The sequence below is a fragment of the Oncorhynchus keta genome, chromosome 4 (genome assembly GCF_023373465.1).
Source record: "Oncorhynchus keta strain PuntledgeMale-10-30-2019 chromosome 4, Oket_V2, whole genome shotgun sequence".
NCBI classification, from domain to species: Eukaryota; Metazoa; Chordata; class Actinopteri; order Salmoniformes; family Salmonidae; genus Oncorhynchus; species Oncorhynchus keta.
In genome coordinates, this window is record NC_068424.1 from 27033057 (window position 1) to 27049236 (window position 16180).

Here is a 16180-nt window from a genome sequence, read left to right on the forward strand (position 1 = left end):
TAAACCCTATTATTGCACACATAGTGAGTCCATGCAACGTATACTTGTTAAGATATTTTTTTTTACTACTGAACATATTTATGCTTGCCATAACAAAAGGGTTGGATACTTCTTGACTCAAGACCTTTCAGCTTTTCAGCTTTTATTCATTTGTAAAAATTCTGAAAAACATAATTCCATTGTGACATTATGGGGTATTGTGTTTAAGCCCGTGACCAAAAATCTCAATTTAATCAAATTTGAATTCAGGTTGTAATACAACAAAATGTGTAAAAAAGTCAAGGAGTGTGAATACTTTCTGAAGGCACTGTATGAGCAAGGATACAATCAATGTTGGCACCATCCAATATTCTTATGCATAAATCATCATCAAACACCATTTTAAGTGTTTTGGAAAATATCATATACTTGGTTTTACCTGCATTAAGTACCAATTTCAGTTCAACAAAGCCTTTCTGCAATGGAATAAAGGCAGATTGTAGCTCTGAAAGAGCCCGGTCAACTGTGGGGCAATAGCATACACAACTGTGTCATCTGCATACAGGTGTATGTTCAAATTTCTTGCAGATAGACCAATATTGTTTTTATAGACAGTAAAAAGTACAGGACCTAAAATCGACCCCTGTGGGACACCTTTCGTATTATCAAGGAAACTTGACTTAACACCATCAGAGAATACACATTGTGTCTTTTCTGTCAGGTAGTTTTTAAAGCAATTAAATGATGCCTGATCCAGGCCAACTTCAGACCGTCTTTGAATTAGTAGAAAGTGGTCAACGGTATCAAACACTTTTGACAGATCAATGAAGAGGGCAGCACAGAGTTTCCAGAGTTTCCTACAATTTACCACATAATTTAAAACCAGCGATTCAGCAGAGATGGTGCTATGATTTGACCTTAAACCAGATTGATAAGCACTTAGAATTAATTTCTTAGCTAGGGAAGACATAAACGGAAAGTTGATAGGCAAGACCGTTTAGAGATCGGGCAATAAATATGTAGGTCGGAGGGGTTACCAGCTTTGTGGAGAGGAAGCACATGGGCAACCTTCCAAACCCTGGAGTTAGCACCAGAGATAATCGTCAGGTTAAAAGTATGTGTCAATGATTCCGCAATCAGGGGAACATAAAGCTGCAACAAGAAAGGATCAAGCAGATCAGCCCCAGTGCATTTTAATTTTTAAAAAGTATCAAGCAATGCGTCTAGTTGAAATGAAAACAAAGATTGACTAGAAGTTGACAGATCTTTCATTGAGTAAACTAGATGCTGGGAGACGGAAGAGCAGTTTAACTGTTTTCCAAAATTAACAGAGATCACCAGCAGTCTAAGATAGAACTTAGAGTGTAGCTTGATTTTATCTTTCTAAATTGAAGAAGTGCATCTATTTTGCAATTGCCTGAAAAGCTGCCAATCCGCTACTGAGTGACAATGTTTGACATGTTCCAATGTCATGTTATGATGCTGTTATGACAGCTCATTACATCTATTATATGATATTAATGATGGTTTATTTTCAAAAGCATTATTGCGGTGAATCTGAGTAAAATTGTAGATTTCACAAACCAAGCTATTTTCTCTCTTGCTAGCAGTAAGTGCCTGAAAGGCCACATGTGTCATTAATTTAGCAGACGGCTGCTTTGAAGATGTGGAAGTGTCCACAAATCACACAAAGAAGGAAACCATTTTGTCCTATGTAAGGCAGACATCAATTATCAGGATGAATGGAAACAGAAAAGAGAATGATCATTCAGCTTGACTGCTGTTCAGAGTTTTCTTTCCTTCTCCCCGAAATGCCTCTTTTGCTTGGTGGACAATGTATTGGATTTTGTATCGTGTTTGGTCCTCTGTGATGCTACTTACCTTTTTGACTTTGGCCTCTTTCAGCTTCTCCAATGCCAGTTTGATTTTGTCTGCTTTCATTTGTGCCTCTATTTCTTCCTGAAGGAAAATCAATGATTGTTTTTTAAGTAAGTGACATAGAGCACAGAAGGTTTATAATTAAGCAATAACGCCTGAGGGGATGTGGTATATGGCTAATATACCAGGGCTAAGGGCTGTTCTTAGGCACAACGCATTGCGGAGTGGTATATTGGCCTTTATCACAAACCCCGAGGTGTCTTATTGCTAGTATAAACTGGTTACCAATGAAATTAGAGTAGTAAAAATAAATGTTTTGTCATACACGTGGTATACGGTCTGACATACCACGACTGTCAGCCAATCAGCATTCGGGGCTCAAACCAACCAGCTTATAACACACAACAAATCCTTGCTACTGTATATAATGTACATTAGTCATATGTTACGTAGCATAGGTTATGAAAAGCGGATGATGCCGGATGGCTATTGAATGAGGTCAGATAATGATGGACCCAGAGCCATATACTGGATACATACATCTCCATGCAGTATATGTCTCTGAATGGACCAATAGCATAGCAGGAGCTGAGTGATGATGTACAGTATTATGGGTAGTGTTATGTGTGACTGTGATGGATACCTGGTATTTTTCACCTCCGTCGGCGGCAGTCAGAAGGACTGTTAAATGAATCAAATCTCTCACACTAACCCCTCTATGGATCCTGTTACTCTTTCCTCCCTATCTATGTGTGTGTTTGGTCCATTACAGACAGAATCCCTGCTTTTCCCTATGAGGTATTGTAATAGATGCCCCAGTGGCCTGGGCCAGGAAACAATCTCACTATGACTTCACTGTGAGAAGGTGGTAAATACAATACCATCCTTCCCTGACTTCAAGTACATGTATAGCTTCATTATACAGGCCCTCTATCTTGCAAGTATCAGTTTCAAGCACCTAATGTAAACAATGAGTTTGTGTTGATCTAAATTCCAATTTCCAATTCCTTTGTTGTAGTCACACTAGAAAAGAGTGTCTGCTAGAGTAAAGATGTGGATATAATCAAATGAGTCTGTGCCGTCTCTGTCAGGATGAGATGTGGCTGACAGGCTTTAGAACGATGGTAGAGTGTAGCTTGTTCACTTCCTCTGTGCTCAGCTAAAGGCCTTTAGTGCTGGCCTAGGTGTCGAACCTTAGCTGACTCACCGTGGAGAGCTTAGCATGCTGTGGAAGTGTAGGTGGCGAGAGAATGGGTGCGGGGGAGTCAGCGAGTGGGGCGCTAAAGGTGTTGGGGCCTCTCTCAGGTGAGGTGGGGGTGGAGAGTGAGGACTCTGGGTAGAAGCTGAGCCCATGCGAACCGGGAGGTAGGTCCGGGTGCGGCGCTTCAGCCTCTTTCTGCCCTCCTAGCTCCGCAGCCAGCTTCTCCTCTGTATCATTGAGGTCGGCCATCAAATCGGCCATTAGTGCGTCCAAGTCATTTTCCTCCAATTCATTCAGGGATTCGACTGTGTAGAAAAGAGGAGAAACAAAATGAAGCTCGAGCTACGGTATAATAACAAAGGACATTTTGACCTTGCTATGACACAAGCTCCAGACAAATACTGCTTGTTTTGCACTGAGTGAAAGCCGGAGGCCTACAGCTATAATTGGTGTGTCGGCTGGATCTTAATCTCTGTCTGAAATTAGAGCCTGAACAGTAGCCAGACATATTCCAGAGGTATGATTAGTAACTCTATTTCTACCTCTCTGCGTCATTGGTTCAATCTTAATTTCTGGTAATTTTCTAGGTAATTGATGTCATTCTTCCCCAAGAAAAGTGACCCACTGGAGAAATAATAGGCGTCATACTGTACCAAAGTTAGAAAAGGCCGACGTTGGCCTCTGGGATTTTTAAACTGATATCTGAGACATTTGAACACTATATTTTTAACACTGGCAGTGTTTGGTAGGGCCATAATTAGGCTTGTGATTTACCGTTCATATCAGCAAAGCCCATGGAGAAGTTATTTTCTTTGCTTGAGCTAGAAGGTGGCTCTGGGGGCAGCGTTTCAACCCCAAGACTCTGCAGGGAAAAACGAAGAGCAAAGGAGTTTAACAATAAACCAAAGACAACAGCTCCAGTCCCCATGTAGCCATCTGGATTTCTACATCCATTGTCTTGCATAGAGAACAGTTGAAGGACTAATGTAAAATTCATGAAATCAAATGAGAAATGACGTTCAATATTAGGTATCTCAGGCAACATGGAGTTTTAATAGAAAACACAAAGTGAGTGTGAAAGTATCAAGTGATCATACGTGTCTTCAAACAGTTATGCTAGTGACCACCCTGCTTATGAGTTTAACATTTTACCCCCTTTCTCGCTGTTTCGCGGCTGCCTGGCAGTCTGAAGTGTCTTGTTGATCGTTGATCGTGTGCTTTAGTGTTACTGTTTCTCATAAGCAGTGCTTTATTTACCCGTGGTTTCGGTCCAAATAGACAGGGAACAATCCGAAACATCGCTACTGTGTTGCCCATAGAATATCATTGTTATTATGTTACTAGCAACTCTTCAACGGAATGAGGAGTAACATATGCATCCTTACAGGAAGATGGGGTCCATAATACTGTCCACATTGTATTGCAGATCTGTGTGTATGAATAATATATACATGTTTTTCTTGCGGGTTTGCATAATAGTCAGCAGCAGCTGGCATTTGGGGGATCACCTTGAAGAAATGAAGAGAGATGAATGCTATCTTCCCTGGTGAGCGAAAGCACAACAGTCATGACTACTGTCAGTTTGAAACTTAGGGACATGTATTGTGTACGGTATATTAGATCGTGTGAGGTCCTTTTATCAACAGTTGTTGGAGATTTTATCTGGACAAGTCTATACTGTGTGACTGCTGGCATCCGTTGTGAAGATTTTTTAAACATGCAGCATGACAAACATAACAATTCACAGGCATTTGTAACATTTATAAGAATGTATAATCATTTGTAAGTATTTATAAAGGCTTATTCAGGGTAGTTGTTAATACAGTGTTTACAAAGGGTGAGTTACAAATGCCCAAGGCATTGCTGTTGTGTGTGGACTGAACTCACCTGTGTGAGGAGATCCATCTCCCCCAACAAGTCACTAAACATAGCGTCTATGTCGTCCATCTGTTGAAGACAAGTCAAGGGATGAGCGAGGAAGGACCTAGAACCTATCACATTGGCAATAGGTAAAGTCATAGATTGAGACTGATACATTACATCTCAGCACAAGAAAGCTATTTCCAACCAGAGAATGTTAGGAATGAGTTTGAGATTATATTTAAGATTGTCATGCGCAAACATAATGTGTCACCTTTGAAGGAGTGCACACTAACTTCGACACACACACATCGCATTTCTCCATTTCTGTGTTGAACCGCCAACTGTAGGAGATCAATGCACTATAGAATGTTTTCATTCGTAATATGTAGCCAAGGGCCAAATGTTCTTGCTCAACGTCCCCAACACAGACTCCAGGAAGTAAAGCATGGTATGTATAACTCCAGGCATTCCTTCCTTGTCAAGACATGCAGTGCCTTTCAAAACTCCTTTTTGGGGAACTGCATGAGTACAACAAATTATGAAAGATAGTTCATTACTTGTTTCTTACGTTGTTTGGTTGATAATCCAATAATGTGGAATTTATAGAAAGTCAATCAATCAGATACTGGAATTCACTTCCTGGTTAGGCCAAACAAAAAACACACAAACATTCAAACAGACCTTCCATTTACATTTACATTTAAGTCATTTAGCAGACGCTCTTATCCAGAGCGACTTACAAAGTGGTGCATTCACCTTATGACATCAAGTGGAACAGCCACTTTACAATAGTGCATCTAAATATTTTAAGGGGGGTGAGAAGGATTACTTTATCCTATCCTTCCCCTTGCCCAGAAATGTTACACCTACTGTATATCACTGATAGAGTATGTACAGTACGTTGATATCTATCTTAGATTAGGGCTGTTGCTTTTGTGCATTTGAAATGCAGACAGTGATATCTTCCCCTTCGATACTTTTAAAATGATCTCATCATTTGTCATTGCCTTGATTACATTCAAGACCACCTTTTAGTTTCTTAAACTCAGGAAAATAATGTGGATGATATGGTAAATTAAGTTAAAATATTATAATTTTGCTATGCCCGGTAAATCATCAAATTAACTGAGGGTAAAGGTTGAATGAGTAAGTTATACCACAAAATATGACTCAATCACGATACCATCTTTTTTTCACCTTTATTTAACTTTACTTATTTAGGGGCGGCAGCGTAGCCTAGTGGTTAGAGCGTTGGACTAGTAACCGGAAGGTTGCGAGTTCAACCCCCCGAGCTGACAAGGTACAAATCTGTCGTTCTGCCCCTGAACAGGCAGTTAACCCACTGTTCCCAGGCCGTCATTGAAAATAAGAATGTGTTCTTAACTGACTTGCCTGGTTAAATAAAGGTAAAATAAAAAACTAGGCAAGTCAGTTAAGAACAAATTCTTATTTTCAATAACAGTCTAGGAACAGTGGGTTAATTGCCTGTTCAGGGTTTGTACCTTGTCAGCTTGGGGATTTGAACTTACAACCTTTCGGTTATTAGTCCAACACTCTAACCACTAGGCTACCCTGCCACCCCTGAATTAGTTGCTTATCAAATTACTCATCAAGAAGGAAAATCCAGACCCACTTTTAACAGACATGATCAGATCCTCAGTTGTCATACAATGACTCCCATGGTACTATTGTTGGCATGAGTGTGTAGGCTTAATTTATCAACTACTTTCAACATCACGAGAAGCAATCCATTTTTATTGACTTATGTCTACGTAAAAAATTGATTGGGAGCCATATCGAGAGCTACCGTAGTCATGATGTACATTATGCTGTCTCTTTCTCACACACAATATGTTAAGCCCCATTATCTGTAGTAGAACAAATGTTACGGTGTGCCGGACTGTGCAGTCAAAACACAAATCGTGTTTTTCTATCGTAGAATATGGCTAATGTAGTAGTGATGTAGGATTGGTGAGTTGTATAGGATATGTAATTAAATATACTCATGCGTAATTCACATACAATTCATGTCAAATCCATAATTCATATCAAAACAAACCATTGAAAATAAAATGTTTTGTCAAGATGTAATCTACGACCAACAAGACTGGCATTCGACGAACGTTAACTTCTCAAGGAAAAATGTGTTTCACTGCTTCATGCAGGCATCATTATATACAGTAACGTTAGTGATATCAAGTTTCTCTAAAACTATTTTAACCCATAACAGATTGAGCACTTGTTTGTACAGATAACACCTGTGTGTGTGGGTACATGTGTTGCTCCCCCACCCTTGCTAGAATGTCCGGTGTGTCCCAAAACAGAGGGAAGTGGTTACAGGGCAACTTCCTCTTGCTTCTCGTGATGTTGAAAGTATTTGTGAAGGTTGCAGGAGATGGTAACATGCAATGTCTTTTGCAAGCACTGCAACTTTATTAGCCTGATGTATTTGGTCCTCTCTAAATACCCCATGAGGTTAACATGATCATATCTTGTCAGTTTAACACTCAGAACACATGACTCAAATTTCACTCAAAATCTGATTATGGGCGAACAGTTGAAAATCCTATATTCAGTATTAAATGTGAGCAAATTCACGACAATACAGCCAAATGTAAACAAAGTTCCTTCTGCCCCTCAGATGGAGCCAGCCTGATCTCATAGACGTAATATAGTAAACATAAATCCGGGACACTAAAATTAGTAAGACATGTTACATTTGGTAATTGGCTAACACTTCCACTATCCCTAACCTTACCCTTTTTAGCTAACCCTTCACCTAACCTTAACACCTTTAGTGATTCCCTTCCCCTAACCCTAACCTTAACCCTTTAACCCAACTCCTCAACTTAACCCTAACTCCTAACCCCTAGACTAGCTAACGTTAGCCAGCTAGCTAACGTTTGCCACCTGTTCGTAACATATTATACACTTTTCAAATGCAAAACATATAGTAAATATTGCAAATTCATGACATGTTGTATATTTAGAAATGCGTAACACATAATATACTTTTAGCTATCCCCTTCCACTAACCCTAACCAAACTCCTAAACTTAACCCTAACCCCTAACCCTAACCCCAGCCTAGCTAATGTTAGCCAACTAGGTAACATTAGCCACCGAGCTAGAACTCATAACATATCATACATTTGCAAATTCGTAACATATAGTACTTTATGCAAAATCGTAACATATTGTATATTTTGAAATACACAACACATAATATGGTTTGTAATTTGTAATATATCATAGGAATGGGTGATGGACATCCACTAATTATTACATACCATACATATATTATGAATTACAACCCGTATTATGGGTTACTAAATGGAGTCCCTCGGATTTACGTACAGAATAATACGAAATGCTCTGAGACCAGGTTGCAGCCCAGTAGCAGGGGTGTGTGTGGTTACAACTGTTTAAGACAGCAGATGAAACAAGGAGAAAATTAGACAGAGCATCCTTTCTTACTAGGTTTCCCCCCACTTCTATGCTCTGTAGTTGTTTTCCACTCTGCATTGGGTTTCTGTTTTGCTTTGTGTTATGTGAACCCCAGAATATCATACAATAGCCATCTCTTGGTGATTTCTGGAAATGTCAGCAATCTACAAAACATACAAACACATTGTGTAGCAGTTTCCATTTGTGCTTGGACGTCACAGGAGGAAAGAATTAGTGTATCGGTCATTTAGATCCAGCCAGCTGTGTTTAAAAGCATCATTTTGAAGAGGATACTAAAGTGCACAGTGCCAAATCTCAACATTGCCTCTCTGAAGTGACTGAAAAATCACTAAGGGGTTGACTTTTCAGCAAACGGTCAGAACAGGGAAAGGGAAAAGGATACCTAGTCAGTTGCACAACTGAATGTATTCAACTGAAATGTCTTCTGCATTTAACCTGAACCCCTCTAAATCATAGTGGTAACTAACACCCTTAGCTTGAATGAGAGGCCAGTGTCAGTAGCTAGAGAATGGGTGAAATGGGGCCTAACAGCACCTACAACTATCTTTACGGCATATCATATCATATCTTATATATTATTTTGTTTCAACCCCAGGAAGGTCTGAATGGGGATCCTTCATAAATACAAATTCCACCTCGCCAGAGAGGACGGATTGAGAGAAGCCAGGTACAATACTCAATCCGTCGGCTCTGGTTAGTGGTTACCGTATATTCCACCCTGAGCAAACATGGTAGAAGATATTCAACAGAAATCCGTTGGCAGCAGTGACCTAGTTTATGTTCAAGACTCTATTATCTGATTGGTGCAATAACCTATTGCTGTCAAGATAATCTGTGACCCCACCCCTCTGCATAGAAGCCCAGAAAGCCATGTTACTGGAAGATGCGTGTCAAACCTCATAGCTTCATTTTGCTCATGACCTCCACCCATGTCAAGACATGGGCTTGAACACAGGATGTAGACAAACAAACAACTATTAAAAACAAACAGTTGAGTTGTAAGCTGCAAAGTGATGTCAGCAAAACCACTAACATCTATCTTAGTTGTGAGTTAACACCCATCGTCCTGCTACATGAAATGTTGAGCAAGACAGACACAGCATTTGTTACGATGACAGTTTGTGTAAACACAAAACTACTAGGTCATTCAACCATCGCATCAACTTGAACTGAGCTGCAATTCAAACTGTGTGTATGAGGAAGCCATTTTTCTTGAAATGTAGTGTGATCTTATCGACATGGAGGTTTGTAGACTCAGATGAAGAGTACATGCGTTCTCAGGGGCGTCATCCATCCCAAAAATCTGAAGGTGCACGAAGTACATGAAGATGGCTCGGGGTGGTTTGACAGTCCGGAAGTTGGAGAATTTTGCATTTTTCAAACACTCGAACAGATTTTTCCTGCAATTCTATGTTGAATTTTTTATTTATTTTTATGCATATCTAAGCAATGTCTCTTTAGCTGCCTGTATCCTCCTGACTGGTGTTTTTTTTTTTTTAAGAAACAAAATATGCTTCTCTGTATCTCTGTAACAATCTAGATCAAAGGAATGTGAGTCTTATTCAGTACATTTCATTTTTGCTTGCTTTTGTAAAGGTTGGGAGATTGAGAACCAATCAGGGCTAGCGAAAGCCAACTCCATATAATTGCTAGGTGGTTCGTAGTATTACAGATAAACTGTAATACTGTCTTTTTATTTTAAACAGGACAAATCTGAAGGAGCACGTGCCCCAGTGCCCACAGGCATGACATCTCTGTCAGTTTACTTCTTCTGTTCAGCGATCATCAACAAAAACAGTACAGGAGGGAAACATCTTGTGTTTTAGGCCAAATATACAGAAGGTCTGCAGTGAGAATAGAAGTGCTTCGTGTTTGAAATTGAGGCGACCAGCATGATCAAAGCTGTGTATGTTTTCACAGTGTCAAGGCAGTGGGATAATGTGTTCCGAACCTTGACCTGTTTTCCATGTCAATTGGACATGGTTGCCAGAGGCAGACCAACTCAAGCCATTGCAGGACCTCTGGGTAGATATAGTGAATTATGATGAATTTCACATTTTATCGACAGCACAAAAGTAGAGATTTTGTTCTCAATTCCTTTTGGTATGATTTTCTCTAACTTGTAGGTGTAGCTTTTTTCCTTATCAAAATACTGAGCAGACTTGAAGCTTGTTGTAACGGCCGTTGGTGGAAGAAGGTGAGGACCAAAGCGCAGCACGTGTTCGTCCTTTTATTAATGGAACTGAACACTGATTAACAAAACAACAAAAGAGAACAACCGACACAGCTCTGTCAGGTGCAAAACACACTAAACAGAAAATAACTACCCACAAACACCAGATGGGAACAGGCTACCTAAGTATGGTTCTCAATCAGAGACAACGATAGGCAGCTGCCTCTGATTGGGAACCATACCAGGCCAAACACAGAAATACAAAACATAGAATGCCCACCCCAACTCACGCCCTGACCAAACTAAAATAGAGACATAAAAAAGGAACTGACAAGGATGTGACAACTTGTACAGTGCTTTCAGAATGTATTCACACCCATTGACTTTTTTTCTCCACATTTTGTTTCCACATTTTGTTTGAGCAGTGAATTTCAAACAAAGAGCAGGAAGGTTTTCCAATGCCTCGCAAAGAAGGGCATCTATTGGTGGATGGGTAAACATTTTAAAAGCAGATATTGAATATCCCTTTGAACATTGAGAAGTTACTAATTACACTTTGGAGGCCAATGGTGACTTTAAAACAGTTCCAGAGTTTAATAGCTGTGATAGGAGAAAACTGATGATGGATCAACAACATTGCAGTTACCCCACTATACTAACCTAAATGACAATGAAAAGAACGAAGCCTGTACAGAATACTTGTACACAGGGTTCAACCAAAATTTGACCGTTCACTTTATCCTATCCCTTCCAAAAGACACACATGCATATGCTGAGTTGAATGCAACAAACACATTTATATCACTAGCAAACACATTCATGGGTGGTAATTACAACATTCACTGACAGGCACTCTGGGATCTATGCAGATATTTACCTACATTAGCATATATCGCAGTGTGCCTTCAGAGTGAAAGTTGGAAATACCACCCATGACTGTGTTTGTTAGTGATAGAGATGAATTCATTCCATTCACTTGCATGGTTAGTCTTTATCTTCAAAATAAATTCCCACCTCTTTACATTGTTGTGTTACAAAGAGGGATTAACATGTCTTGATTTTAATTTTTGGTAATGAGCTCCACCAAATAGTCTAATGTCGAAGTGGAACAAAAATTAAAACGTTAGTAATATATATATATGAAACTAAAAACACTAATATATCTTGATTATGTAAGTATTCAACCCCCTGAGTCAATCAATACATGTTAGAATCACCTTGGACAGGCTTGTATTGACAATTACATGAAGTTGATGCAAAAAGTCAATATTTGCAGTGTTGAACCTTCTTTTTCAAGACCTCTGCAATCTGCCCTGGCATGCTGTCAATTAACTTCTGGGCCACATCCTGACTGATGGCAGCCCATTCTTGCATAATCAATGCTTGGAGTTTATCAGAATTTGTATGTTTTTGCTTGTCCACCCGCCTCTTGAGGATTGACCACAAGTTCTCAATGGGATTAAGGTCTGGGGAGTTTCCTGGCCATGGACCCAAAATATCGATGTTTTGTTTCCCGAGCCACTTAGTTTCACTTTTGTCTTATGGCAAGGTGCTCCATCATGCTGGAGACATTGTTCGTCACCAAACTGTTCCTGGATGGTTGGGAGAAGTTGCTCTCGGAGGATGTGTTAGTACCATTCTTTATTCATGGCTGTGTTCTTAGGCAAAATTGTGAGTGAGCCCACTCCCTTGGCTGAGAAGCAACCCCACACATGAATGGTCTCAGGATGCTTTACTATTGGCATGACACAGGATTGATGGTAGCGCACACATTGTCTTCTCCGGAGCAAGCTTTTTTCCAGATGCCCCAAACATTCAGAAAGGGGATTCATCGGAGAAAAGGACTTTACCCCAGTCCTCAGCAGTCCAATCCCTGTACCTTTTGCAGAATATCAGTCTGTCCCTGATGTTTTCCTGGAGAGAAGTGGCTTCTTTGCTGCCCTTCTTGACACCAGGCCATCCTGGTAGTTCCTTATTGCAAACTACCATCCTGGTAGTTCCTTAGTTCCTTATTGCAAACTGGATGCATGATTGGAATATTTGTATTCTGTACAGACTTCCTTCTTTACACTCTGTCAATTAGGTTAGTTTTGTGGAGTAACTACAATGTTGTTGATCCATCCTCAGTTTTCTCCTAGCACAGCTATTAAATTCCGTAATTGTTTTGAAGTGACCATTGGCCTCATGGTGAAATCCCTGAGTGGTTTCCTTCCTCTTCAGCAACTGAGTTAGGCAGGAAGCCTGTATCTTTGTAGTGATTGTGTGTATTGATAGACCATCCAAAGTGTAATCAATAAAGTTACCATGCACAAAGGGATATTCAATGTGTGCTTTTTTTATTTACAGATAATTGTATGTGTTGGGTACAGAGATGAGGTAGTCATTCAAAACTCATGTTAAACACTATTAATGCACACAGAGTGAGTCCATGCAATTTATGTGACTTGTTAAGCATATTTTTAATCCTGAATTTAACAAGGGGGTTGAATATTGACTCAAAACATTTAGCTTTCATTTTTTATTCATTTGTAAATTAAAAAATGTCAAACATTATTCCACGTTGACGTTATGGGGTATTGTGAGTAGGCCATGCGCGTCTTTAAAAATTCTAATAGTTTGCCTAATTTAAGTTTATGCGACAAAACAAGCAAGTATTGTGTAGAGAATCATTGTACCATCTAAACCGCTGTTAAATATATTTTCCATAACCAAAAGAATATTGTATTGTCAGTGAAAGATTTAAAAAGGAAACTTAAGAACATGAAGCATAGAAATAGCACACATAGAACATGTCTTTATTTTACCCCAATTTCATGGTATCCAATTGGTAGTTACAGGCTTGTCTCATCACTGCAAATCCCATACAGACTTGAGAGAGGCATGGGTCCTCTGAAACACAACCCAACCAAGCTGCACTGCTTCTTGACACAATGCTCACTTAACCTGGAAGCCAGCTGCACCAATTTGTCGGAGGAAACACCATACACCTAGCGACCATGTTAGCATGCACTGTGCCCAGCCCACCACAGGAGTCGCTAGTGCACAATGGGACATCCCTGACGGGCAAACCCTCCCCTAACCCAGACGATGCTGGGTCAATTGTGCGTCACCACATGGGTCTCCCAGTCACGGCCAGCTGTGACAGAGCCTGGACTCAAACCCAGAATCTCTAGTGGCACAGCTGGCTCTGTGATGCCTTAGACCACTGCGCCACTCGGGAGGCCCCCACATAGAACATATCTACCGTTTCTTAGACTTGCTTTCAATGATAATGACAGATCAATAACACACATTTCCATGTGAGTTTGGTCAGGTCGAACAAAAAGTTACATATTGCAGCTTTACGGGTAAGGTAATTTTGGTGAACTATCACTTTAATTGGAACAAAATAACCTAAATGGAAAAAAATGACATTTTAACTTCTCTTGACAAGATACAAAAAATGCTGCATAAAAGTAATGTATATAATTATAATTATTTGATTTAAAACTAAGTTTGCATTAAATTTAAATTCTAAATGCATTAACTCAGTAACTGGAATTTGCACAATTATAATACAATTCAAGGATGGAATTCCATTCCAAGGATGTTTTCTTTTCTGATTCAAAATCAATTCTAACGCAGACAGTCTAAATTCCAATTCAATTCAAATTAAATTCCAAGGCTGGATTTCTACTTCAATTACAATTAAATTAGTATTCAGACTGTCTAAATTCCGATTCAATTCCAAAGGTGGTTCATGATCCATTCCAATTCAGACAGTCTACATTCCAATTCAAATCCAATAATATAATAATATAATAAGATAATTTTCTTTTACAATTCCTATTCAATTCTAATGATGTTTTTTGAAGATGGCTGCAATTCCAATTCAACTGTCCAATTCTCCACCTCCTGCTTGAATTCCAGAATGGAATTTGGAATTTGAAATTAAATTGGAATTGACCCTAACCCTGATATCTACATTGTAAAGACTATGTAGACAACTAAAATATGGACCCACATATTCCATCTTGAAAAACTGTGTAATTCCATCTTCAAAATAGTGTAATAATATGACAGTTACTTGCATGAAAACAACTCAAGATGTCAAACAGACCAGACTGATTTAAATTTGAGAGAAATGCAATCTATGTCAAAGTCTTCCAACATTCAGTCAAGAAAAATTCTGCCTACTTCCTTCCGCATACATATGAAAGTTCAAATACGCCTGACCTTCTGAAATTGGTTTTCCCTCTGCTCACTCCTTCCCTTTCTCATTGGAAAGTATTGAGAGAGATATTTCACAAGTGATTTGCTTCTCTCTGTAATAGTGTCTGCATTCATTGGTTGTCATCTCAGCAGGAATTTCAGCTGCCAGGAGCCAACTTTCTGAACACCAATAGGGAGAAAATAACTACTCTACTGGCCTTCCTGGTGGAATTAGAGGCTAACCAAGTTCTTCTAGCCTGGCTCCTGAGTCATACATCAGCCTATATTTAGTTCATGGTCAACCCTAGTTGGAGAGATAAAACACACAATAACTGGCACGATTCAGAATAGGAGAAGATCTTCTGTTTCTGTTGCATGAGGCAGCTTGATGTACAAGTACACCCCCTGGACAAGACGCCAGTCTATCTCAGGGCCTTAACCCCAATCTCTCTCCTTAATGCTGAGTGCCAAGCAGAGACGCATCGGGTCCCATCTTATGACTCTGGTGTGACTCGGCTGGAGATTGAACTCCCATCCTTCCAATCTCAGGGCAGACACTCTAAACACACTCTACCGTGGAAACGGTGTATTAGTGTGGGGAATGTTTTCCTGGCACACGTTAGGTCCCTTGATACAAATTGAGCAATGTTTGAACGCCACACCTTGTAGAATCCATGCCTCGAAGAATTCAGGCTGTTGTGTAGGAAAAGGGGGGTCCGATCCAATACTAGATGGGTGTACCTAATAAACTGTCCACTCTCTGCAACTCTGCCCTCTTTTAATCTGATATCAATACTATGTATCACTCAGGAAAACTTGACAACACTGACATACGTAATCTGACATGTCTATGGAAAGTACATGATGGGTGTACCTAATAAACTGGCCACTCTGCAATTCTGCCCTCTTTTAATCTGATATCAATGCTATGTATCACTCAGGAAAACTTGACAACACAGACATACGTAATCTGACATGTCTATGGAAAGTACATGATTTTCACATTGATGGTATCTGACATTTAGATAAAGACAAAAAAATAATTTGCTTAAGCCTGATGTAGAGAAAATAACGAACATGATTGACATTGACAAATGAGGAGATGATCCTATTGTTAGTAGAGGTACTCTTTCAGTACTTACTGTGAACGCAAGCAGCATTGGAAGACAATGGTTAGTTATATAGTTTCTTCAGTGGATCGAGTGGATCCCAACAATAACAGAAATGGAACTCACCTTTGATACCTGTGTAATCCTTTTTCACGTATCGATAGAATAATAACAGGTTATTGGACGTCAATTATGTCTAGTTTTCTCTCTAATAACACTGAACAAACACCACAACTCATGAAGGGTTGGGTGTGTGGAGTTGGACTATATCTGACTCAACAACTGTTACTTTAGTTTCCTGGTCTATGCGGAAGTTCAGG

At 39.6% G+C, this 16180-nt stretch overlaps 1 protein-coding gene across 3 annotated transcripts in view; it reads right to left on the reverse strand.

Annotated features, from left to right (window-relative positions):
- Positions 1-16180, reverse strand: part of apbb1ip (amyloid beta (A4) precursor protein-binding, family B, member 1 interacting protein) — a 55301-nt gene that overhangs the window by 13322 nt on the left and 25799 nt on the right. Inside the window, exons 1-5 of one of the 3 annotated variants that reach the window (XM_035758069.2) lie at positions 15987-16135; positions 4946-5005; positions 3833-3920; positions 3065-3363; positions 1861-1938 (exon numbers count right to left, since the gene is read on the reverse strand). In XM_035758069.2, coding sequence (XP_035613962.1) covers positions 1861-1938; positions 3065-3363; positions 3833-3920; positions 4946-5005 — 525 coding nt within the window. In that variant the 5' untranslated portion in view covers positions 15987-16135. Of the gene's footprint in view, positions 1-1860; positions 1939-3064; positions 3364-3832; positions 3921-4945; positions 5050-15986; positions 16136-16180 lie in introns of those variants that run through there. The other 2 variants (XM_035758077.2, XM_035758062.2) reach the window with 2 other exon arrangements.